The sequence below is a fragment of the Rhinatrema bivittatum genome, chromosome 8 (genome assembly GCF_901001135.1).
Source record: "Rhinatrema bivittatum chromosome 8, aRhiBiv1.1, whole genome shotgun sequence".
NCBI classification, from domain to species: domain Eukaryota; kingdom Metazoa; phylum Chordata; class Amphibia; order Gymnophiona; family Rhinatrematidae; genus Rhinatrema; species Rhinatrema bivittatum.
In genome coordinates, this window is record NC_042622.1 from 146170296 (window position 1) to 146198157 (window position 27862).

A 27862-nucleotide genomic window follows, 5' to 3' on the forward strand; every position below is an offset into this window, starting at 1 on the left:
TGTATATATGGCGGAGTTTTGTTTTGAAAACTTCTCTGTCTCCATCTGCTAGGGGGGGGGGGGGGGGGGCAAAAACCAGGAGTCTGGACTGATCCGGGTACATACAGGAAAAGAATCAGTCCTTTTTTAAAAATGCATAATAAAACAACCTTTGTTTGCTAGTAATGTTTTTCATCTGTATTTTCAGAAGTGTGTATTGAACATGAAATACTTTGTGATATTTAATAAATTTTGCCATGTGTATAAATTAGTTAATAAAAATTATATAAAAACAACTAATAAATATATATCAGAATTAACAAAATGTGCAAATCTTGATTTAAGGATCCATAGAAGGCTTTTGGGGGGCTACAAAGGGGGTGGATATCTTATGGTTTTGTTAAGTCTCTTGATAATGCAAAGACTGTAAAAATGGTTGATACAGAAACTATTTCATTAACTAAGGAATGAACATGGCAATGACCTAAGTATGGGGGGGGGGGGGGGGGGGGGGGGGGGGGGGGGGGGGAGTTGTCTGGACTCAAGATCTGTAAATGGTTAATCTAATCAGGATGAAACAATATATAATGTGCAATCTTTGGAAGAAAAAACAAGAGGCCTGGATGACAAGCCATTCAAGAGAGAACCGCCTTGCCCATAAGGTGTGGTGGGGCTGCTGTAGACAATACAGTTGTTCAACACATGACAGTTTGGGCAGACAGTTTTGTGTTATAATACACAATATATTTTAGGATTGCTGTGTGGGGGGATGAAGGAATACACAGAGGAGTGACCATTAAAGCACTCAAAAGCTCATCAGTCTACATTTTGTAAAGTACCCCCAAGACCTAAAGAGACAATGATAATACACTACCTTTCATGAACAAAAGGGGTGGATATTGTAATGACATAGGTGTGCGTATATGTCTGGACTCAAGATCTAATCAGGGAGAAACAATGGCCAGGAACCATTAAATCACAGAAGGATCAACAGACTGTAGTTTTTGTGAAATGGCTTCAGATCTAAAAAGATATATTGATAATACACACAAAAGGCCTGTAAATAATAATCCAATCAAGAGAACTCTCTTATACTAAAAGGGGGGGATGGGGGTTCTGGGATAGTTGTAGCAGATGTTCATCACATGACAGAGAGGGGCCAGGTAGCTTTTGTGTTACAATACACAAGTTTTGAGGGTTGTTGGTGGTTACGCCCTTATGATGGTAATAAAAGGTATAGCCAGTGACCAGAAAGGTTCACCAGTCTGTAGTTTGTAAGGCCTGAAGAGTTTGAAACAGAAATGGATTCTTCAAACAAAGAAAGGCAGAAGTCTGGATTTATTAATAAATTGTCACTCACTAAACGGAGGCAACAAAGAAAACTGAAAGGTGGGTTAATAGTCTTATTGTATCTTTTTGTTTTTAAATATGATTTTAAAACTGTGGTAAAAAAAAAGTGTTTGTCTGTTTTCTTTTTATTATTAGAACAAGAAAATATTGCAAAAACAGATTCAATGTTGACCACAGACCAACAGCTGGGTTGCAGCGAGGCCTCAGAGCAAAAAACAAAAGCCCATGACATTTCTGACAATAATACAAATAAAGGTAAGAAACATTTTCCTTAATGTCTGTGCCCAAATGCTTCTTTTCCTATACAACAACCATCGAAGCAGAGAGCTATGTTGCAAAGGCATCAAAAGCATGTGTGACCCAGTGTTTTTTTATTTATAATTTTTAGAACGTGAAAATGATGTAAAAGAACGTATTTCCAAAAGAAAAAGAAAAGATAGTAACATCTTAACAGAGGGGGAACCTGTTGAAGGTAAGGAAGCATTTTTTTTTATATCTATACAGGTAAACCTCCAATTAGTTCACAGCTGTGTAAATGAAAAGATATTACCATGTGTTTTTTACCTAACAGACCAAGAGCAGCATAAGTCAAAGAAATATGACAAAGACCATAGCAAAAACCAAGAGATAAACAAAATAGTAAGAATTTATACTGTTATAGTTTTACAAAATTCTTAAAATATTGTAAAATCAATAAAAAGTATGACCACCCGTTAATTTTTTTATTATTTTTAATTTTTAGACTGTGAAAATGCTACAAAAGGGTCTATTTCTGAAAGAAAAGACAGTGAGAACCTCAGAGACAGCAGCAGACCAGTGCACAGGGACACAGTAGAGAAAGAATGTGAAAGTATGGCCTTAGATAATTGTACTGATGACAATGTTTCAGGGGGGTTGGTAAATAATTGTATATCAGGAACCTTTGAAAATACATCTGCAGAAAATTTTGTGCAATTTGTGAGAAGGTGGGAGCTGTGATTTAGAAAAATTTAATGGCGTACTTTATTCAGAGGAATTTTGTTTTATTAATATAGATTGAATAGATACATTCATAGGTGCACAAAACATTGTGAGGCAAGGCAAACGGCACGCTCTAAATTAAATAAGCAATAGAGTTTTATCTAATGATTATGTTATTCTGCAGGTTTTCATAATTCTTTGTATTCAGGAAAGTTAAACCCTCAGGATCTGAACGCTGATGATTACTCCCTTGTTTTATTGTAACTGCATTCCTTAGCCTTCTCTTGTTTAATGTTTTTACTACTATTATTACTTAGATCAATGTTATTTTTTACCTTTTGTTCCCTATCCACTTGTTAATTGTAAACCGACATGATGCGATATTTATCGCGAATGCCAGTATAGAAAAAAATTAAAATAAATAAATAAATAAATAAAATATTGTTTTTTTTTCTGTTTCTTTTCTCCCCACAAACACACAGTCAGGTTCTCATTCTCACATGCATTTCTCTCACACACACAGGCTCTCACTGTCACATGCTCTCTCTCATACATACAGTCTCTCACTGGCACATGCTGTCTGACTCACACACACAGGCTCTCTCCCACTCCCACATGCTGTCTTGCTCAAGCACAGGCTCTCACTGTCACATACACAGAGGCTCTCACATGCTGTCTCTGCAAACATTCAGGTCCTCACTCTCACACACAATCTCTCAACTCATCTCATACATGCACACCCCCCCACACCCACACACCCACCCCCTCTACAGACCCTCAGCCTCTCTTTCACCTCTGGGCCTCCTCTTCGGGGGTCGCCGCAGGATGGGCTCTGCAGCGGCCCTGATCTTCTCAGGCTGCGGCGGCCCTGCTACCGAGCCTCTTCCTCTTCTCGGCCGCTGCGACTTGGGATTTGCGGTGGCCCGTAAGCGCTGCTCCTCTTCTGCACGCGCTGATGCTCCTCCTCCTTCCTGCCCATGTGGCTCCGGCAACGTTTACTTCCGGGGCCGCACAGGCAGGAAGGAGGAGGAGCATCAACGCGTTTAAACGCAATCTTTTTCTTCAGGCCGTGGTGACGTGAGCCTCACCATGGCCCTGCCCATCTGCCTGTCGCTGCGCTGCATGAGCCTCCCTGCACCCGGGGGCATTGGGAGGGGGGGATACTAAAAAACTAATTTTAAAGGGTCGGGCTGTGTTTTTGGGTTATCGGCTCGGGGCAGCCGATAAAACAAAAAATAATTTCCCGATAGTCCACGAAACGCTGTGCGCGTCAGCAAAAATGTCTCGGCGTGTCACCTCTGACACGCGTGTCCATAGGTTAGCCATCACTGTGCTAGATGTCTCAACATTTGAACAACATTTAGGTGTAAACATAAGGGTTGTGCTTTATACAAAAGAATGGGGTTGCTTTAAGACAACACACTGCAAGGCAGAAGACCAGTTGCTAAGGCAAGATACTGCTGTGAGGTCCTGGCTTAAATAGGCTGGTTAGCCTGACGTCTTCAGAGGGCACCACTCCGCATTTCCTGCTGTGGGGCCCATGTAATGCACACGCACCCAAGGAGGATTCGGGACAGGAGCAGCAAGGCAGCATGTTGGCCACACCTGGAGGCACTGAAATAGCGATGTCCCAGCCACGGGAGTACGTCGACGGGATCATGGACCACTCATGGCAGCATTGGGGTAAGTACAGTGACTTGCTTGTGAGCAGTTTCCTAACATCAAGATTATTCAAGTTGTTACCCATAGAGCATATCACACTTATCAAAGACTCTGCCTGATCCAAAACTGAACACTGCTCTTTCATTTTCCAGAAATAATGTCTAGCTTGTAAATAAGCAGAAAAGTGTTTATTACAAACTCCATATTGTGTTCTTAACTGTTCAAATGAAAACATTACGATCTTGAGCTACACAATAAAGATTTGAAATAGTTCTCATCTCTTTTGACTTCCATTCTTGAAAAACAGTATTGTCTAATCCAGAGGGATTAGTCATTATTTTCTATTAAAGGCATCGATTCAGAAATAGCAAAATTACTTGTTCACCCCCTTACAAAGCAATTTCCATACTTGTATCATTAGTCAAGGCAATGGATATGCCTTCAGACTATGGTTATCAGACTTTTTTAAATGTAGCATGCCAATTGGTGATAAAGGAAATAAAGTGCAATATTTATATGAATCTGTGAACCATTCTATTTAAAAATATTTGTTAAATGTTTTACAGATTTCAATAAATCGCCCAAAATGATATACAAAGTTCAAACATCAAGTTACAATACATAAAAACTAAAACATGAAAATGCATTTCAAATGCTATATTATAGCATCTAAAATCAGGCATATTTACAGCTCTATCTTTTGATTCTCATTAGGGTTCAATTAATCCTCATACTTTTAGCCTTCCAAATAAAGGGGCGGATTTTCAAAGGCCCGCACGCGTAAATCCTTCTGGATTTACGCGCACCGGCGCACCTATTTTGCATTGGCTGCAGACGCCAACTTACGGGACTTACAAAGAGGCCCGTAAGTCCCGGGGCTTTGTGCTAGCCCGGGGGCGTGGTCGAGGCCTCCGGACCAGCCCCCGGGACCGGAGGATGGAGCGGGGCTGCCGGCCGACGCGCGCAAAGTTACGCCTGCAACTGGTAAGGGGGAGGGTTAGATAGGGCCGGGGGAGTGGGTTAGGTAGGGGAAGGTGCGGGGAGGGCGAAGGAAAGTTCCCTCCGAGGCCGCTCCGAAATCGGAGCGGCCTCGGAGGGAACGGAGGCAGGCTGCACGGCTCGGCGCACGCAGGCTGCCGATTTTGCACAGCCTTGCGCGCGCCAACCCCAGATTTTATAAGATACACGCGTATCTTATAAAATCAGGCGTACTTTTGTTCGCGCCTGCTGCGCGAACATAAGTACGCGCTCGCGCAACTTTTTAAAATCTGCCCCAAAATGTGTGACCAAGGAACAAAGCCTGTTCACATCTCTAACTGGCATCTGCATGAAAGCATATAATAAGTTTGGTAAGTGCACCATTTTAAAAAGAACACATCCACTAACAAAGATAAAGGAAGCTAATCAACACCTGCAACTGTTCTTGAAAACTATCAATGAATGACCCAATATTAATCTCATACAGGCATGATATTTGAAGAGGGATTTGTAACCCTAGATATATAAAATAAGATGTAGCCCACCTAAAGGGAAAGTCACATTGCCAATCCAACTGAGTAGACATTACAGGTGGCATAACTTCAGATTTTCTAATTAATTTTAAGACCAGCAAAACTCCCAAAAACTTCAAATAGTTGTAAAGTCAATGCCAATGAATCTTGGGGATTTCCTGAATAAAAGGAGCATATCGGCAAACATGCAAATCTTTTGCTCATGCAAATTAGAGAAGAAATGTAACCATTCAGTATCATTCTTGCCTGACAGTAAGAATATAACAGCTGCAACCAGTACAGAAATGAACCCTGAAACCATATTTCCCCAGCACTTAGAACATATATTTCTACTGAACATTATCAAAGGCTACCAGTCATTCCTTCCCGATTCTGAAAATGCTTTTACCACAATGCATCTATTAGCATGCACACATTTCTCACTCTATGTCTTCCTCTCACAAATCTTGTTTAGTCTGATGCCATTAAAAATGGGACAATCAAACTTAACCTTCTAGCCATAACATCTAAAATTTGAATAGACATTAAGCAAGGAAACTGGTCAATATGACTATGGAGAGAGACACATTTTACCTTTTTTGGGAAAATACTGAGCTTAAAGCTTGATTAAATTTTGATTTATTTAAAAAGTATACATTTGTTGTAGCGAATCTATAATTTCAGACCACAATATCTTATAAAATTCTGACCCTAAAACAGCAATTCTGGGTGCTTTTCCTAATTTCATATTCTTAACCGTATCAATTTCCATTTTAGAGATGAGAGCATTCAACTGCTATATATGTAATGCAGTCAGCTGAGGTAGATGTAGATCCTCAAAAAACATCAATTTAACCAGCATACCATAATTTACTGTAGTATTCTTTAAAAAAAAATATATAAAATAAAATTTAAAAAAGTCGATACTCAGTGTCACAGTCAGTCCCTTATCTTTCAGGCTTGTTATATAAGGTCTTAGGGGGCCGATGCAACACGAGCACACTGTTTAACCTGCTGTCGGACGTGGGTTAAATAGGCGCTAATCCATCCCTAATGCAATAGGGGATTAGTGCCTATTTAATGCGAGTCCGACGCAGAGTGAATGATTTAGCGCTCATCACGTGCAAATGCATGTGAATGAGCCGATTACTCATTCACTCTGCATGCAAAAAGATAAATGTGCGTCTCATATGCACATTTATTGCTCAGCTATTAACGCCTGCTTAGAGCAGGCGTTAATAATTGAGTGCACGCAGAAGTACAGAGAAGCAGAAAAAACTGCTTTTCGGTTCTTCAATTAAAAAAAAAAAACACCTCAGCAGACCGCCGAGTTATGAAGACAGACGCCGGTAAACTCTTCATAACCGGCAGCCGCCGCGCGACCCCCTAATTTGCCTTGTGGGCGCTATGCGTGCACTAAGAAAGGGGGCGCTGAAAAGTCAGCATCCGCTTTCCGCAAAATTTTTGCATCGGCCCCTTAGTTTAGCACTTCTAAGCAAGTGACCCATAAGTTTATTATGGGATCAAAAATTCTTAAAAGCCCCAACAACTTTCTGATAAAATAAACTTTTTCTGATATTATATAGCCTCTCTAAGGTGAGAACTGGGGTAATGTTGCGCATTCATGCACCTGTCAAGATGCTGGCTACGGCATTCTGGACTATTTGTAAAGCTTGGATGGTACTTACTGGTAAACCAGTAGAGAGTGAATTACAAAAGTCCTGCCCAGTCTGTACCGGATCTTGAAGAACAGTTCTAAAATCTTGTGCTTCCAAAAGGGGCTTTAAAAGCCAAAAGCAGATGTAATTTATAGAATGATGATTTAACAACTGATTTTATCTGAGAGAAATGAATGTGATATCAAGAATTATACCCAAATTCCATACTGTTCTGTGCAACAGGGATCCTGTGACCATTGAATTCAAAAGCTGGTAGAGTTATGGATAACTGGCTACTACTCAAAATAATCAGTTCTGTTTTCGGGACATTTAATATCAATTTGGTGTGAAACTATCAACCACTTCTTTACTGTTCTTAAACATAAAAATGCGAAATCAAAAGTATACGTCCATGACGAATCATAGGGAACAAAAAAAAAACTGTATGTCATCGGCATAAACTTTATAGATTATGCAGAGGCATACAAATATTTTACAGGAGGGGAAAGATTAATATTAAAAAGGGCAGCCAAAAAGGGGGAAATTTGAGGGACTCCTGTGGTCAATGGATTCCAATTGGATACTATGTTGTCCATTCTAATCTGCTGGGAACGGTTAGACAGATAAGAAATAAATCAAGTACTATGCCAGATAAACCGAAAGCATGCAGCCTTGCAAAGAGGATTTTATAGTCAATCATATCAAAAAGAACCATTAAGTAGGTGGTCCCTCCATCGAAGCCACGTATAGCAGAGTTGCTTACCTTTAACAGGTGTTCTCCTTGAACAGCAGGATGTTAGTCCTCACACATGTGTAACATCAACAGATAAGTTTTCTGTGCCTGGCTCTATGTCAAATTTCTAGAAACTTTGACTAGGCACTCTGAGCATGCCCAGCAGGCCCTTTATCATACATCCATGCGGGGTCCCTCTCCAGTCTTGTAACAAGGAATTCTAATTAAAATAAATAGGAGAAACCCAACTCCATGGAGGGTGGGTGAGTTTCATGAAGACTAACATCCTGCTGTCCTCGGAGAACACCTGTTACAGGTAAACAACTCTGCTTTCTCAGAGGACACGCAGGTTGGTAGTCCTCACACATGGGTGAATCCCTAGCTAAAAGCTGCTCATCCTCACACAAAAGGAGACCAAGAGACACCTAAACCAGGTGCCAATGAGCACACCATCACTGGTGCTGTTGGTAACAGAGGGGGAGACAGCCTTAACCAAACAACTGGCCCTAGGTGGGAGAGTTGGGATCTACACATCAAACAGGTTCCAAAGGATAGACTGGCAGAACCTACTGTCACATTGGCCATCCCTATCCAGACAATAATGAGATATAAATGGAGATAACTCCATGTCGCAGCCTTGCAGATCTTCTCTATGGGAACTGCTTGCAAGTGAACCACTGCCATAGCTCTGACACAATGATCCCCAAGATCCAGGCCTGCCTAGGCATAACAGAAGGAGATGCAATCAGCTAGCCAATTGGATAGTGTCTGTTTGGCAATGGCAATGCCCAACCTATTCTTGTCAAAAGAAAAAAATTGGGTAGACTGTTTATGGGCTTCTGTCCACTCCAGATAGAAGACTAAGGCTCGCTTGCAGTTCAAACTGTGAAGTACTTGTTCGCCTTGGTGTGAATGGGGCCAGGGAAAGAATATTGGCAGGACGATTGACTGGTTAAGATGGAAATCCATCACCACCATAGGCAGGAACTTAGGGTGTGTACGCAAAACCACCCCATCATCATGATAAAATTTAGTATAAGGTGGACAAGTAACTAAGGCCTGGAGCTCACTGACCCTGTGAGCTGAAGTGACTGCCCCAAAAATATGACCTTCCAGGTCAGATACTTCAGGTCACAGGTGCACAGTGGCTCAAAAGGAGCTTTCATCAGCTGAGCTAACATCACTTTGAGGCCCCAAGACACAGCGGGAGGCCTTAGGGGACACTTTAATTGATGTAAGCCCTGTTTGAAGTGTACAATTATAGGCTGTACAGTGGTGTGCGCCAACTGCACTGAGATGAACTCTGATGGAGCTGGTCTTTAAGCCAGCTGCCGAAAGGTGTAGGAGGTAGTCGAGCAGTTTTTGTGTGGGGCAGGAGAAAGGATCTAGGGCCTTCTGCTCACACGTCATGGAAAACCTCTTCCACTTCAGTCCAAAGGACTTTCTAGTGGAAGGCTTTCTAGAAGCCACTAGGAAAGGTCAAGCGGCTGCAGGATTAACCTCTCAACATCCAGGCTGTGAGCAACAGGGCCTAGATGTTAGGATGCCACAGTCTGCCTTGATCTTTTGTTATGAGATCTGGGGCAGTCCTCAGATTGATCGATTTCTGGATGAACAACTCCTGTAGGAGTGGAAAACAGACCCGTCTTGTCCAATTAGGATCATAGTCCCTCTGACCTCACGAAGCTTCAAGAGTCTTCGTCACTAAGGGAATTGGAGGATACGCATACAGAAGACCCTCAACCCCAATGACAAGCGAGGGCATCCGAGGCTGGTTTGCCATCTGACCTGTACAGGGAGTAGAACAGAGGCATCTTCCTGTTGCAGGGGGACGCGAAGAGATCTACGTCCGGGCTCCCCCAGAGGCGGTTAGCGCTTATCAAATCCAGCAGCCTTCTGAATGAGGTAGACCCCGTCTGTCTTCTTATTAAACGGGAGGCACTATGAGAGGGTGTTCCCATATCTTCAGCAGCAACTCCTTAAAAAACTCGTGTACCAGGACCACTACGATCTCCTTAGGAGGCTCCACGAACTGGAGGATTTCAAGCATTTTGTACCTGGCATCCTCCTCAGTCAATAACAAATGGGATGGCTTCCGCCATCACCCTCACAAAACCTTCAAAGATTAAGTCCTTAGGCGGAGACTTCCTTTGCTCCTCTAGAGGAGAAGGTTCTAAAGGGAGAGTCTCGAAGCCTTCATCAAAGGACTTTGAAGAGTCACCAACTGGGGTCATCATCTTCACTGTAAGCCATAGGGGATGGGTCCCTAGGTGCCCGGCCTTCGTCCAGAGGTGCAGGCACCAGTAGATCTGGACAGAGGGTGGCAGGCCTCAGCATTTGTGCCAGCCTGAGTCGAGCTTCCTCCTCCTTGGAAATGATAACCACCATATCAGCAGGGGGAGGTCTCAGTGCCCCACCGGGCACCAATGCTGTCCTGGAAGCCGGTGCCAGCTGGATCAGTAACGTACCGATGGACACATTGAGCTTCTCCAGAAGCAATATGAGGATGGGCAGCACAGAACCAAAGCCCTGCAGCACCCAGTCCACCGCTAGCTGGACTCTGCACTCCAGCTCCTCCTCGAGCATCACCAATGCCAAAACTGACTGGGAGGAAGTAGGAGTTGCCAGATCCTCTTCGGACCTTCAAGGTGGATTGGTGACTGGTTTCAAGATCAGTGGAGACCATCACAGTCCCCCGGCACCAATGGAGGATTGGTACTCCTAGCCCCGGGGTCACTTCAGGGGCATTGTGACAAAATCCGGTGTATCCCACGCCCGGCACCGTGCATCAATGGGAACCAGTGTCAATGCTTCTCTGTCTTTCCTCAATGCTTGGCCTGGTCCTTCCTCAGTGCCAAGGCTGATAAAGAGGAACCAGACGTCCTTAGCCTGGAGGAGATCAATGATGATTGGTCTCTGGCGCCAATGGCGGGACCGTTGGAATAGGGCATCAGTGCAGCTCCTTGATCCTTTGATGCCAATGGCTGGGACTTCTTCGACCTGAAGAGCTGCTCCATTTTGTTGAGACAAAGTAGTCATCCCTTCAAGGTCATCTGGGCACATAAGCAGCAATCCTGGAAGTCATGTGATGCCCCCAGGCAGAGGACACATATCTCATGTGGATGTTCGGGTATCGATGAAAACCGGACGTGGCCATGATGGGTGAAACAAAAGGGGCACAAACCGAAGGCAATGGTGGTAGGGCGGCAATGGAGAGTGGCACCGACGAACCAGTCACAGTGAATCGACCGTGAAAGGAAACTTACCCGAATCACCGAAAATCCTGACCAGAAAACACTATGGGAGGGCACCGAGAAGGACCTGGTAACGGAACGAGGAGGAAAAAAAGCGCAAAAAAAGCAAGAAAAACCAAAGTTTTCCACAAGGACAAAAATAGGCAAAGTGAGCTCACTCATACCATGAGGCTTACAGCTTATCAGAAAAGAGAGACTGGAGAGGGTCCCCCATGTGGACGCAAGGTATAGGGCATGCTGAGCATGTTCAAAGTACGTAATCAAAGTTCTAGAAACTTTGACATAAGTTTTCTGCGTCAGGGCTTCATCTGATGATGTCACCCATGTGCGAGGACTACCATCCTGCTTGTCCTTGGAGAAGATTGCATACAGCTAACGCCATTTAAACTTTTTATGTTCTTCACTAGTTAAATGCATTTCTTGTAAAAACGCAATTTGGCATTGGGCTTTTTTTTTTTTTTTTTTTAAGACATGGTAAATAATTTCTTTTTCTTAATGGGAGAGAGAATTCCATCTTTGAAAAAACAAAACACTTTTACTTCAGCCATTACCATATAGACAGACTTAAATCTTGCTTGCATACAGCAGATTAACCATTTTACTTCAAGATAAGATATTCTCCAGCCTAGATATCTCCAAACTAATATATTTCCTACTAGATGCATAGCTTTAACACATTGAACTCAACCACTTTTTTTTTTTTTTTTAATAATTTCAATAGTGCTTCAGAAAACCATACATAACCACATCCATTCATCCCATACCAGATTCATACAACAGAATAGTCCAAAGGCATCACAAAGACATAGAAACAAAATACTCCAAAGGACTATATATTTTCTTCCTTTCTTCTTTCTTGCCTAATCCAGAAGATACACCCTAACAGATCTTACAAAAAAAGGTCTCAACTCAGTCTCCATATTGGGGGGGGGGGGGGGAAGCTTGGCTTTATTTCAGCACCATATACAAAAATAAAATAATGGAGGATGCCAACACTCTCAACATTTGGTCATCTCCATTGCAAGGCATTATCTCCAAAAAATGATTGCATTTCCAAAGAAAATATACAAAAGAAGGCTGTCAAACCATGAAACCATGTAGATCTTAAGCTGCGTCACTGATCACAGAATGGAGTTAATTGTTCACCAGCTACCTATGTTGCACCAGCTGCAGCATCACAGTCCAATAATATTCCACTGGCAAACCGGCATACCTCATTTTCAGGATATACCAATAGCAACCATAGCAATTATAGCATATATTTCTTCCACACACTTGATCTTGCAGGTTAACACCACCTTCAGCATGGAAGACAATTATCCGTTGTGTAATTTCTCCATGAATCTGTCTATTTGATCTTTTGTATTTAGCAAGTTGTTTCCCATCACAAAATATTTTGAGCTTAGCAGGAAACAGCAGGGCAAATTTAACTCCTTTGTGATGCAGCTCTGAACACATAAGAAGCCAACATACAGTTCTCAGGCACATTCTAATAGATATTAAACAACAATGTTACAATTATGGTCCTCTGATCCTTTTTTTTTTTATGCCAACATCAGCTTTATCCTGCCTGCATAATTAAGTATGCTCACAATCACAGGTCCTGGTTGATCACTTTCACCAGCTGTAGTCTACTGTAATAGCCTTAGATTTTCTGGACGCCAGACAAGTACCAACTAAATCAGATCACTATCCTTCACATTTGCAAGAAGGCCAATAACACAAGTTGTTACACCATCCTCAATTTTCTGTCCATTAATGAGGTATTTTCTTTTTTCAAAGCAGCAAGTTGAATCGCAAAACTGCTCTGGCACAATCTTCTGAACTGCATCTTGATGATCAAAATCAAATCAGATGGCTGTGTCTCTTTCAAACCCTTCATAGATCTCATCCAATGAAGATTGCAACTTATTTAGTTTCTTTTAAAACCACCCATTTTTAGAGATTTCTTTAATCATGTTCTTGAAATCTATCAGTGTTTTTTCAGCTTCAGAAATATCTTGCTCGTCTGATGCTGCTTGCAAAGTTTTAGCAGATATTGTATATCTTCACCTCCTCATTTTATGAACACAAAATTTCCAAGTATAAACCTCATTGAGAAAAGTTTTAACAGAAGCCAAGATTTAATCTGACACAGCAATATACTGTATATGCCGATATTAAGTTGACCCCGACAGAGCTCCTCCACCTTGTGACCGCAGTTGTACTATGTGAGGGAGTCTATAGGAAACTCCTTCAGACGCCATTAAGGAACCAGGCATAGCTGTCTTGCCGTCATCCTTAAGATCCAGACCTGCAAGGAATCCTGAGTGAAAAGAGGAGCCTCTCACCAGTGTACAAGAACTCAGAGCCTAGAAGGGCTAAGGGAAGCCCCACGGAGCAGACAGGAACCCATACTATTCAAAGACCTGCTATGTGCGATGTCTGTGTGCTATCTGAACTTAAAGTGAGCTGCATTTGTTTGTTGACTTTCTTTCACTGTAAATAAATTGCACATAAAGGAAACAGCCAGAGTGTCTCCTTATTCCTTCCAGCTGTTTCCCAAGCCACTATCACCAAGTTAACACACACTGCATCAACTGAAATCCCTAGATTCAATTTATTTGTACTATGATTTATAGAAGTGGACCTACTCCTTACCTCCATTTTCCATGCCTGTTAGAGGCTGCAGGTCATAGCCCTCTGGCTGATTCCGGTCAGGCCCTGTATGCAGCTGCTGGCTCAGGTCCTGCTCAATCAGCTTTAGATCCTCAGAGTCCAGAGGCCGGCTCTTATTCAGTGCCTTCTTCAATCCACGTATGTCTATAATGAGAAGTCCAGCCACTTGTGTTAAACTTGGATGGGAACAAGACCACCCTCTTTTCCTGACCAACTCACCTTCTGGTCATTCATGCCTCACAGTAATAAAGTAGATGATAGCAGAAAAACACCAATTGGTCCATCCAGTCTTCTCAATTATTCCTGTCCATACTGCCAAGGATATATCCCAGCTGCCATACAGCATGACAGCTTGTAAGATATCATTCATTATCCAAGCACAGGGAATCTATGAAGGATTAGTAGGGATTGTAGAGCTCAGCAGTCGATGTGGATGGGCAGATTAGTTAAGACATATGGTCTTTTTCAGCCATCATGTTTCCAAGACAGTTTTTGTCAGTTTCTTCTATTGTATTTAACCCCCAACTACTACTGCTACTAATTGCTATAGTGCTACTCGATGTACACAGTGCTGTACAAACAGCACATAAGAGACCAACCCTGCTCAGTAGAGCTTACAATCTAATCAAGACAAACAAAAGTTCAAAAGATTTGAAGAGTTTTATATAGTAAGACAATGGTTAAAATTGGTTAATGAGGCTGAAAGCAAACAATCAAGCTTAAGTTTTAAAAGCAGCCTCAAAAGGGTGAGTTTTAGAGTAGCTGTGCATGCAAGGTTCCTTTTTATGTCGCATACAGCAGCCCTCCCCTCCCATGGTCAACCACAATATAGCAAATAGCCACCAATGCCAGCATGATTGTTTGCTGAATACCCATCCTCTTCAATCACCTTAGCCTTTCTGGACAATTCCCAAACAAATGCCAACCCGACCAAGTACATAAAAGGAGCACAAAGCTTGCCAAACAGACCCAGCTATGGGCATGCTCAAGCTTCCACTAGGATTTCTAGTTAATACTATATTTGCAGACCCAGATGCTAATCTATTCTTCTATCATCTTCACTTTTTGCAACTAAGGTTCATTTGTGTTTTATCCTTTGACTTACTAATTAATTTATTTATTTAAAAAGCTTTTAACCCACCTCTCTCTAATACTAGGCGGGTTACAAATTTTAAAACATTCCTAAACAAAACAAAAAATTACAAACCATAGGTAAATCATCTTATTCTTGAAGTCCATTACTATTTTAGCTTCCATCACCCACTGTGGGAGGGCATTCCAGATATCCACCACCCTTTTTATGAAAAAAAAAATACTTCCCAGTGTTTCTGACTTACTTTCTCTAAGTTTGGCAAAGGGGTCACAGAAAAATACAGAAAGAAAGGAAATGATGCAAAGGGTCAAAATCAGGCTCACTGCTGGGCCAATTGGTGCCCTCAGCAGTCCAGGGGGTAGGGCTGGCCACAGGGGGTCCCCCTCAGATGACACGGCTAGCTAGGGACCCCTATGACAACATGGCTGCATATGAGCTGCTGCTTCTACAGCAGCAACATGGAGCGCCAATGCCGCACCCTGTGTGGTAGGAGACATCTCACGCGCCCTTTCCAATGGACCAGAATCCTTCCCTATTTATGTAGTAACAATACTTCCACAGGGGCTTATTTTAAGACTACTACTGTCTAGCAGCCAGAGTCATCCCAGCTTTTCCCATTTGCTGAGCCTGACTAGGGAAGACATCTTCTGCAGGTCAGAAGCTCAAGTATGCCTTAAGTTCACAATAAAAACTGGTCTAGATCAACATGCTACACAGTGGGATTCTTAAAATATTTCCTTACTGTACACTGAAGGAGTGAACAAAACCAGTATTTTCATTGCTTTAAAAAATGCACCACTAGTGAAACTCACTCACTTATAGCAGTGGTGCTAGTGAGAATATTTCAACTAGCTTATGTCTTGGCTTTATTGATTTTTTTTTTTAATCTTACTATTAGATACCTTTTCTGTCAGAGTATTTTTTTTTTTTATTATATTGCTACAGTTTTCTCTTTACTATGGTCATTCTCTCTCTCTCTCTCTCTCTATATATATATATAGATATATAGATATAGATATAGATATATATAGATATATATATATTCCCCCATGTCTGCTCTTCAAATGCCCTCATGTCCAACCATGACTCAAGGCTGCAACTATTTAATGTACCACTAACATCACAGCCAATGCACAATTTACTAACTGCAAGCTAAAGAGTGTGGGAATTTCCTGCAAGGCCGTCAGGGCAGTTTAAGACTCAGGTATTCTCTCTTGTTTGTAAGAAATGTTTCTGGGGCAGGCTGGAGAGAGATGACTTGGTTGAGACCCCAGTAAAAGCGCACTCTGACATGCTCTGATGAATCAGAAAGAGCAGAGGATCCACTCTTGAGCTCACCTGAAATACTGAGGGCAGTGAGCAGATCCTGCAGGTAGACCACCTGCTCTGGGGACAGCAACAAGTGTAAGGATCCCATTTTCCCATCCAGTTCAAGCTGCCAAGGTCAGAGGAAGGACACAAGTTAGAAACTACCAAAGGGTCAGATCTAGAGCCAAAAAAGCAGAAGTATGACAGGAAAGCAGAGTTGTTTACCTGTAACAGGTGTTCTCCAAGGACAGCAGGATGTTAGTTTTCACACATGGTGACATCACTGGATGGAGCCCAGCTTGGAACTTTTCTCTCAAAGATTCTAGAACTTTCAAACATGTCCTACTGAGCATGTGCGACTGCAGTCATCACCCTGCCCCCTAGGCAGAGTCCCTCAGTCCATTATATAACTAATAATTGGAGAAACCAACTTCCAGGGGCAGTGGGTGGATTTTGTGAGGCCTAACATCCTGCTGTCCTCACAGAACACCTGTTAGAGGTAAGCAACTCTGCTTTCTCAGAGGACAAGCAGGATGGTAGTCCTCACACATGAGTGAATCCCAAGCTATAGGTGTCAAATTAGGACAAAGCAGGAAACCACACCATGTTGAAAACACCACCTCTTTTCCCTCTTGCCTATGAGACAGCTGACCCACATAGTGTTCTAGGCAGAAAAGGGTTGGGCTCTACAAAGAAAAAACCATAGAAAAGACTGAGACACAAAACCCCAATGCGTAGCAGAGGCGCAATGCGAGTGCCAACAAGAAACATACTCTGCATCATGGAAAACATTATAAACAGGGTTTTGGATCAGTAAACCCCGACAATGACAGGTCTAGAACCTCCTGGATACAGGAAAATGTCTAGAGATGTAAACAAGAGAAGGACTCTTGGACAAAGACCGCAGTTTTCTTCGGTGTTACAAGATAACTGAAAAACCAACTGGGGCTCGAGAACTCCTCAGAAAAACTGCGGTCCACTGACTTCCAAAGGACAGAATGTCTCTACAGAAGTGTGCTCATGTTTGGCTAATAAGCATAATGGGCAGGAAACCCAAGCAGCGCTTGGAAGAATAATCAGCAACAATGGCAGGGTCTGTGACAGATCCTACTTGCCAAAGCAGACACAGTTGACTAGCAGGTCAGCAGTAAGAATTTCAGGGGATGAAGGGAAATCACTGAATGGGATCGCTAGCCCAAACCCCCGAGCAGGGAGATATATTAGGCCTGAAGCTCACCCACACTGCACCCTGTCAAGGGCAGGGCTTTCCATCCTGTCTACAGGATAGTTCAGGTGAATAGGAAGTCACTCTGAGCAACCTAGAGAAGTGAGAAAAGTTAAAAGCAGCATTGGCCAGAGCTTGTGGAAAATATAGGGAAAAAGTGGTGTATCTTTCCCTGCAGGTCTAAACTAAGATATACCACGAATGCCTTAGCTTTCCCCCCCCGAAATTCCAACTGGAAGTCGGAAGGAGCAAAGAACACAAAGAGGCACATTGCTGGACTGCCAAGTCATTAGGTTGTAAAACTGAACCTCAAGCGTATAATTCATTGCCGATTCCAGTAGGGAGTTACCCACCGAGATAGAACCCTCAACCTGCTTGGAACAGCTGAAACAGAACGAATTCCACAAGGAAGAAATCCAGAAACATTCCTCTAAGAGACAGGAAGCCGGAGTACCGCAAGTGCAAACCTTTGTCCAACAGGATTTCTTCACCAGCCTGGAAACTCTAAGGGCCGGATTTTAAAAGCTTTACCGCTGTGTCGGAGGATCGCATGCTGGCAGGGTGCCAGCGTGCGCAATAAGGTTTGATAAAAATTTGGGGGGGGGGGTGGGGAGGGAGTTAGAGTAGGGCTACGGGGGAAAGGTATGGGGAAGGGGTGGGAAGGTTAGGTTAGGGGGAAGGGAACGGGGAAACCTGCGGGCGTCTGTGCACACAAGGTGCACTAGTGTGCACCCCCTTGCGCGTTCTGAACCCTGATTTTAAAACTTCCGCACACCTGCAAGTTATAAAATTGAGCGTACATGTGCGCGCGCTGGGTAGCGCACGCACATGTACGCCCACACACAGGTCTTAAAATCTACCCCTAAGGGTACCAGGGCAGGGCAAGGGCAATCTTGGAACAGATCGCCTAAAACCTGGCATAGTTAATACTTCAAACAAAGAAAGGAAGTGCAGTGATTTTTTGGGTCTCCTTGCCAACCAGAATACGTATAAATGTACATTGCCGAAGTTGAAGAATTCCGCTGTAAAATTACGTCCCTCCCGATGCAGCTGCGTGTGGCGAAACACGGGTCCGTGTCGGGGGACCCTGTTTAAACACTGTGTCTCTGTGAAGCAATGGAGTTGCCGCCATTAAAAGTTTAAAAATTTTTCAACATTAAAGTTGTCATTGGGACTCATTAAAAAATCACTGCACTTCCTTTCTTTGTTTAATGTACGTTTGAAGTGCAGAGCTTTGCTCCCTAATTTGTTATAGTTAATACTTCAGCCATGATTACATATACTTCCCCCAAGGAAGCACGCGGTCCAGTAAATGGAACAATCATTGCATGAACCAGGACTCCCCTGTCCGCAGACAGTTTTATCCTTAAACTGGGGAAGTATAGCTTGCAAGCCACTGCAACCAAAAGGCAGCACACCTCTGTTGCGGGGTCCCTTGTCCCCCAACTCTCTCAGCCATGGATATGGCGATAGGCTGAAAGGCATACTCGCCGATTAGATGGATTAGAGTCCTCCTCACTGAGGTAGGGTCCCACAGCTGAGAATGACTGGCAATAATGGTCCTTATCAAATGCTCATTGAGCTCAGCAGGTATGTCAAAGGTGATTCCTGGATGGGAGAAACCCCTAATCTTCACCAGGGAGATGCTCTGGAAAGACTCCCTTGCAAAATAGACCTGCTGTGCCTTAGGACGACCTAAGGAAAGCGCTACTGCTCGACTGGCTCTTGGATCCCACAAAGAACCGAGAGCGACCACCAGTCAGAAGCAGCAACATGCCTTCTCCTGGAAATGGAGAACAAGGGACACCCCTTGCAGGGGTGGACAACCAGGTGTCCAGAGGGGAACCCATAAAAGTTGCCCTGGAACCCAGTCAAATCCATCCTTCCTGAAGGGACAGAAAAGCAATGGGAACTGGGGCCTCCTGATCCCAAAAACCTGTCAACTCTCCAGTTGAGAGTTGAAACGCAATCGCAGAGGTTCACATACGACTAATCTGCCACTGGCATGGTAATCAACGAAAGGGGCCCCAGCAAAAAACGGACAGATGACCGCCGCTGCCATACCCCAGCCCTGGCCTACAAGAAGATGCACCGATTCAAAGAATCAAGGTTCTGGTTCAGCACAAACCTGCCAAGGACAGAGCCCCAGGGATTTCCCCACAAAGGAGATTTGTAACCCAGAAGGGGTCGAAAGACATATTCCTCTTCTGAGGAAGAAGAAGATTCCTGATACTACCCTCCTGGTGTCTACTCCCCTTAGTTTCGAACAGGAATGCAGTCCTCAGTCAGTCAGTCCTGTGGCACACAACCTGTTGTGCTTGCCATGAGAGAAACACACACACCAATACGGAAGGGGACAACTGGAGAATGGAGCCCTCCACTGCAAAAGCACACTGACCAATACACATACAATGGTAACCCATCATATGGATGGCGGCACACCTATGATCCCACTTGCCATACTTGTGGGTAGAATCCCACAGCAAGGACCGAACACCACTTGCTAGAGTCAGTGGCTGCGTGTTGCCAAAAGGCAAATCACAGAGTGTGTGATGACGCCTTCCTCATCAGTGCTCCCCAGTACTTTGTGGTGCAGAATCGACAAGGAGTCTGAAACCTTGACGCAACGACGGCAGTACCCTGGCATTGCTGAGAACTGCACAGAAGGGGAGAATGCCGCCTACCATTGCCCGAGGCGTTTGGAGTAGATGCCTTGACCTACCTGACCGCACATGCTGCGCATCACTGTCCCAGTAACTCCCAGTGGACTACACAGGAACAGTGTGATGATGGCATACCCAGTACCACTGGGGCTCTAGGTATGGCATGGTGGGTGGCATTCTATGGCATTGCCCCCTGCAGTACCTGATAATGCTCCAAGAGGCTGGACACAGCCCTTGAAACTGCATTGGGAATGGCTCACCATCATTTCCCTCAAGGAATGACAGCACAAAGTTCCATGGTGACCAACGGTGCCCATGGTCCTCTGCAGTCAACCATATCCACTGGTGCCCACAGTGGTGATGGTGCCCATAGGGCCCATGTCCTTTCACACTTAGCAACGATGGATTACATCAAGAGCACCAAACGACATTGCACCCAAGGCTTCGACAGCACTTGATCAAATCTTGATCAGTTTGATGGTATATAGCGCCATACCCGGCGCCACAGGTACCCGCAGTCCTCAACAGTCTGACGGCACATTAGAGACCTTGGTGCCTGAAGGCAATGGACCGGGGGTAGCAAGGATGTGACCTGCAGGCAGAGGCTCTGCAGCCTTGACACGGGCCCAACTTGCTTCATCGGTGCCCAGAGGAACTGATGACTGCCAGCGCAATCGACTGTTCCCCTCTGCTCACCTATCCATCAGCAGACGTCGATGCTGTGAACTCAATGGCATCCCTCGCTGATTGTGCGCGAATCAGATGGGGCCTCCGATGCCCTCATTCCCCGATGCGGACCTGACATCGATGCGTCAGATCAACAGTGCTCTGGTCACAGATGTGCACACGCAATCATTACTGAGCATGGCACCGGTGTGGCAGCAAGCTGCTTGCCCAGGCTCCTGCTCACCCTCCCTCACCGGCAAGCAGGGGGAGGCTACATCATCCAAGGCTCCAACCTGTGGAAACTGTTTCTTTGAATGTGGGGAGGATACGCTTGTCTCCCCCACACAGGAACAGTGTGGTCCTCGCTCTCTGCACTGTCTGAACCTCCATTGATGTCGATCGATTGGTGAAACGACATGGAACTCCTGCCCAAGTAGAACTCAGGCAAGTCCCCAGGTTCAGCGGCCTACATGGATCACCCACGGATTGCATTCAGTCAATCCTACTAGCACCTGACAAAGATACAAAAACAGACAGAGCAAGGAGAGAACACAGATACTAAACTGCAGGTGCATTTTTATTTATTTATTTTTTTAAATAAGGGACAGAAATAGACTTTGCCAGACTGCACAGCGACCAAGGCCCGCTATGTGACTGGCAGACAGAGAAAAGAAAAAGGAAAAGAAATATAACTACTATAAGGTAAAGGAAAGAAAATAGCTGCAGCTCTAGGAAAAAAAGTCACTTTAAAAAACCGTGAGGAGACAGCAAAGCTGAATACCATGAGAGACATGGCTCCTGCAACCACACAGCTCCGCCCGCAGCAAAAAAAAAAAAAAGACTGAGACTCTGCCTAGGGAGGCAGGGTGATGACTACAGCTGCACATGCTCAGTAGGGCATGTTTGAAAGTTCTAGATTCTTTGAGATTAAAGTTCCATGCCGGGCTCCATCCAGTGTCACCCATATGTGAAGACTACCATCCTGCTTGTCCTCGGAGAATGTACACTAAAACAGGGGTGCTCAAACCATTCCTCGGGCCCCTCCCAGCCGGTTGGGTTTTCAGGATATCCCTAATGAATATGCATGAGAAATATCTACATATATAGGAGGTAGTGCAAGCAAATAAATCTCATGTATATCCATTAGAGAGATCCTAAAATCTGACTGGCTGAAGGGGCCCCCAAGGACCGGTTTGAGCAACCCTGAACAAACAACTGCCCACACCTACTAAAACACACACACTACATGGGACTAGCAGAGCAGGGGAGAAATAGGTTGAAATTTCATCTTCTTGCTCTTTGTGTAACAGTCACCAAGTCACTGAACATTACCTTGCTCAGGCAGATACTAAGCTTTCAGGGGACATGACTTTGTAATCACATAACTTACCCTGCATTTAGTGACAGTACCATGCAAAATAAAGCTATTTTGTTATTGGTTAAGAATTTGTTTGGTAAAATAGAGATCTTTGGGCCAATTGGGATTCCTTATTTTTCACTAAGACCCCTCCACCCCGCCCACCAAAAGTAAGACCATCTTTCCCTTGCAATCTTTGAACTGATAGACAGGTGGCAGCCTAACTCCTGCTATGCGCTGCAGTTTCTGGTTGCTAGGCCTAAACAGGTTAAGCTACTGCTTACCTCAAAAAGAGGTTTGGAAGGAGAAATTACTACTTACCTGATAATCTCCTTTCCTCTAATGAGGGCAAGCCAAACCCCACCAGTGGGTTATGCACATCTGTCAGCAGATGGAGACAGAATAAGAAGCTATCACAGATATATAGTCCTGCCCTGACATCAGCCCGCCAGTATCATCTGGAAAAGCCAAACTGAGTTTAATCAGTTTGTCCACAAATATGATTATTATCAACCAACCACTCATGCTTCCAACCAACAGGGAACACCGAGCTCAGCCAAATGAATAAACATTCACTGAACTGAGGGGCTGGATAAGCCACTTACCAATCTTGAAGCGAACAGCACCTTTTCGGTGAAGACATTGCAAAGGTAAAAATGCAGCAGCCGAGGGCGGGTCAGGGATTAGCTTGCCCTCATTAGAGGAAAGGAAATTCAGGTAGATGATCAGTTGTTTAAAGGGGCACTTAGGAAAGATAAGGCCAGCATGGAAAGACTCAATGAATTATTTGCTTCAGTGTTTACTGAAGAGAATGTTGGGGAGGTACCTTTCCAGAGATGGTTTTCAAGGGTGACGATTCAGATGAACTGAACCAAATCACATTGAACCTGAAAGATATGGTAGGCCAGACTGACAAACTGAAGAGTAGTAAATCACCTGGCCTGAATGGTATACATCCAAGAGTTCTGAAAGAACTCAAAAATGAAATTTCAGATCTATTACAATTAATTTGTAACCTATCATTAAAATCATCCATTGTATCTGAAGACTGGAAGGTGGCAAATGTAACCCTGATATTTAAAAAAGGCTCCAGGGGTGATCCAGAAAACTATAGACCGGTGATCTTGACTTCATTGCTGGGAAAACAGTGATGGACCCAAAAAATAAACCAGAAGCCAATCCAAGATGGCTGTGTAGCAACCAAAAAGAACAGGATCGGTATATAAAAAAACCTTTATTCTGACAGCTCCAAGTTTGAATACTGTCAGAATAAAGGTTTTTATATACCGATCCTGTTCTTTTTGGGAAAAAGAGTAGAAACTGTTATAACAGTAAAATCACAAAACATTTAGATAGACATGATTTAATGGGACACAGCCAGCAAGGATTTAAACAAGAGAAGTCTTGCCTCACAAATCTCCTTCATTTATTTGAAAGGCTGAATAAACATGTGGACAAAGGTGAATTGGTAGATGTGATGTATTTGGATTTTCAGACGGCGTTCGACAAATCCCTCATGAGAGGCTTCTAAGTAAACTAAAAAGTCATGCAGAGCAGGCGATATCCTTTTGTGGATTGTAAACTGGTTAAAAGACAGGAAACAGTAGGTTTAAATGTGGAAAAAGATAACAGTGGAATGCTTCAGAGATCTGTACTTGGACTTTTTAATATATTTATAAATGATCTGGAAAGGGGTGAGGTGATCAAATTTGCAGATGACACAAAATTATGCAGAGTAGTTAAATCTCAAGCAGATTGTGATTAATTGCAGAAAGACCTTGTGAGACTGGAAGATTTGGCTTCCAAATGGCAGATTAAATTTAATGTGGACAAGTGCAAGGTGATGCATAGAGGGAAAAATAACCCTTGCTGCAGTTACACAATGTTAGGTTCTATCTTAGGAATTACCCCCCAGGAAAGAAATCTAGGCGTCAGTGGATAATATGTTGAAATCGTCCGCTCAGTGTGCAGTGGTAGTCAAAAAAGCAAACAGAATGTTAGGCATTAACATTAACATTCTGGAGTACAGTGTTCAGTTCTGGAGACTGTATCTCAAAAGGGACAGAGACAGGATGGAGGCAGTCCAGAGAAGGGCAACTAAAATGGTGGGTGGTCTTCATCAAATGCTTTATGAAGAGAGGTTAAAGAACCTAAATATGTATACCCTGGAGGAGAGGAGAAGCAGGGGTGATATGATACAGACCTTCAAATGCTTGAAAGGTTTTAATGATCCATGGTCAACAACAGACCTTTTCCATTGGAAACAATTTAGTAGAACTAGGGATCATGATTTGAAACTCCAGGGAGGAAGACTTAGAACCAATGTCAGAAAATATATCTTCGTGGAGAGGGTGGGGGATGCCTGGAATGATCTTCTGGAGGAAGCGATGAAGACTAAAACCGTGAAGGATTTTAAAGAGGCATGGGATAGACACTGTGGATCACTAAAAGGCTAGAGGATGGGAATGAATGGAAAAAAAAAATCATGGGGGTAGTGGACCTGGGCATTTTCTACCATGGGAAGCTTGCTGGGCAGACTGGATGGACCATTTGGTCTTTTTCTGCCATCACTACTATGTTACTATAACAGGAAGGGAATGGCAAATAAAATGGTGGATGTCATAATGCCTCTGTATCGCTCCATGGTGAGACCGCACCTTGAATACAGTGTGCAATTCTGGTCACCACATCTCAAAAATGACATAGTTGCACTGGAGAAAGTGCAGAGAAGGGTGACCAAAATGATAAATGGGCATGGAACAGCTCCCTTATAAGGAAAGGCTAAAGACATTAGGGCTGTTCAGTTTGGAGAAGAGATGACTGAGGAGGTATATGATAGAGGTCTACAAAATCATGAAAGGACTTGAACAGTTAATGTAAATCGATTATTTACTCTCTCAGATAATAGAAGGACTAGAGCGCACTCCATGAACTTAGCAAGTAGCTCATTTAAAACAAATTGAAGAAAATTCTTTTTCACTCAAAGCATAGTTAAGCTCTGGAATTCATTGCCAGAGGATGTGGTTACAGCAGTTAGCGTAACTGGGTTTTAAAAAGGTTTGGATAAGTTCCTAGAGGAAAAATCCATAAACTGCTATTAATCAGTAAACAATAATAGCTTGAAATCTATTTAATGTTTGGGTCATGCCAAGTACTTGTGGCCTGGATTAGCCACTGTTGGAAATAGGATGCTGGGCTTGATGGACCCATGGTCTGACCCAGTATGGCATATCTTATGCTTTTATGTTCTAAGTAGTAATTTCTACTTCCTCTGCATTCAGGCAGGCCAATCCCCATCAGTGGAATGTACCAAACATACTCCAGAACAGGGTGGGAGGCTGTCTGTGGTCCAATCAGTCAATACCACCTGCACAAATGCGGTGTCCACCTGAGCCCGAAATCCAAGCGATAATGCTTGGAAAAGATGTGCAATGATGACCACATCACCACTTGGCAAATCGACAGGTGACAATAATTGAAGTTCCACCCATGATGCCGCCTGAGCCCTTATGGAATGCAGTCTAATCTGCTTCGGCAAAGGAATCTCTGCAGCCACATAGGTGAATTTAATGATCTACTTAACCCAACAGGCTATAGTCACCCACGTTGCAGCAGCACCCTGTTTGTTGCCACCATGGAGCATAAACAGGTGATCAGACTTCTGGACAGATTTAGTAACCTCCAAGTACTGCAGCAAATGTCACTTGACATCCAAGGTATGCAAAAGACAATATTCACTTTCATCTCTGTCCCTGTACAAGGTAGACAGGGAAATGGACAGATTCAAATGAAACTCCGAAACCACTTTTGGCAAAAAAGAGAGCACAGTCCAAAGCTGTACCACTCCAGGAGTAATATGCAGAAAGGGCCTAGAGTTAAAAAAAAAACAAAAACAAAAACACAAAAAAAAAAAACAATGCAGAACAGATTGCCACCACAGGCCAGAAAAACTGTCTTCAAAGTAAGCAGCCACAAGAAAAGACCCTGCAGTCACCGAAAAGTTGGACCTGCCAAGAATTCCAGGACCAGATTAAGGTCCCCTCAGAGGCACTGGAAGCCACAAAGGAAGGATGAAGATGTTCAACTCCCTTCAAGAACTGAGACACATCGGAATAGGAAGACAAAAGGCCCACCATTGACTCGCCCCCTCTAACAAGCGAGGGCTGCCACTTGAACCTTCAAGGTGTTAAAGGCCAGATCCTTACGCAATCCATCCTGTAAGAAATCCAAAATTAAGGGAATATCCACCTTGAGAGTCTGAGAACCTCACTCAGTATACCAGACCTTAAAAACCGTCCAGACTCTAACATAAGCCAGAGACGTAGAAAATTTCCTGGCCTGAAGCAAAGTGGAAATCACAGCAGGTGAATAGCTACGTTTCAGCAACCTAGCCTTCTCAATGGCCAAACCTTAAGATAAAACAGACCAGGATCGTCATGTAGAATGGGTCCCTGCTGCAACAAATCCTTCAGACGCGGTAGCCTGAGGGGACTGCCCACCAGCAGTCTCTGCAGATCGGTATAACATGTGCTCCGGGGCCAATCCGGAGCCACCAAAAGGACGATGTCGGCTTGACTGGCAATCTTTCAAATGAACCTGCCTATCAGAGGCCAGGGTAGGAAGTCATACATCAGGTTGCCCTTCGGCCACACCTAGTTGAGAGCATCGATACCAAGCATTTTCAGATCCCATCTGCAACTGAAATTGCAGAACTTTTGAGCTGTTGGAGGCAACCAGCAAGTCTAGGTACAGGTGGCCCCAGCGCTCCACAATGAACTGAAAGGCTTTGTCCGCTAGCTCCCACTCTCCTAAGTCCTGCTGAGAAAGCCTGCTCTGACACTGTCCTTTCCGGCGACACGAGAGGTGGATATGCCTAGCAGATGTTGCTCCGCCCATACCATGAGCTCATCTCTCTCTTCAGACACCTAAAGATTCTTGGTTCCACCCTGATGATTGATATAAGCCACTGTCACATTGTCTGACATTATCCAGACTGCCCGAGCCTCTAGGCACTTTAACTGCAAGCACGCTAGACATTCCAGAGAACTTGCACCATCAATTCCTGACAGTAAGCCCCCCAACCCAGGAAGCTCGCATCTGTTGTGAGCACTAACCAAATCTGACATCTCCAAGTAAACTCTCTTCCTGAGATGACCCACCTGCAGCCACCACTGAAACTGGGCTGTCACCTCCAATGGCAGGAGATGTCTCACCTGGTAGTCCTGCGACTGCGGATTCCAGCGGGAAAGCAAAGCACATTGAAGGGGTCTCATATGAGCTCTTGCCCAGGGAACTACTTCCAATGTAGCAGCCAACAAATGCAGGATCTGTAAATAAGACCACACTGTCAGGCGAGCAGCGCTTATCAGGGTGCGAAGTTGAACACAACTTTTGAATATGAATCTCTGGCAGAAATACTCTGCCCTACTTCTTACTAAAGTGAACACCGAGACACTTCAGGGTCTGAGATGGCTGTAAGTTGCTCTTGACTATGTTCACCACCTAGTGTAGCTCCTGTAGTAAGGAGATTCCCTTGTGAGAAGCCTGGAGACTTTCTTCCACACTCTTGGCAAGAATTAACCAGTCATCTAGATACAGGTGCACCAGAATGCCATCCTTGCGCAAGATCGCCGCTTCCACCATCATGACCTTGAAGGTGGTCCTGGGCACAGTGGCCAGCTCAAAGGGCAAGACCTCAAACCAGTAACGGCGACCCAGAATAGCAAACCATAGGAACCGTTGATGTTCCCAACGAATGCTACTATGCAGATATGCCTCTGTCAGATTCAGAGACATGAGGTATTTC

General features: G+C 43.9%; 1 protein-coding gene across 1 annotated transcript in view; it reads right to left on the reverse strand.

Annotated features, from left to right (window-relative positions):
* Positions 1–27862, reverse strand: part of ATG2A (autophagy related 2A) — a 291079-nt gene that overhangs the window by 175153 nt on the left and 88064 nt on the right. The window contains exons 7-8 of the mRNA XM_029611010.1: positions 16176–16272; positions 13727–13888 (exon numbers count right to left, since the gene is read on the reverse strand). Coding sequence (XP_029466870.1) covers positions 13727–13888; positions 16176–16272 — 259 coding nt within the window. The remainder of the gene's footprint in view (positions 1–13726; positions 13889–16175; positions 16273–27862) is intronic.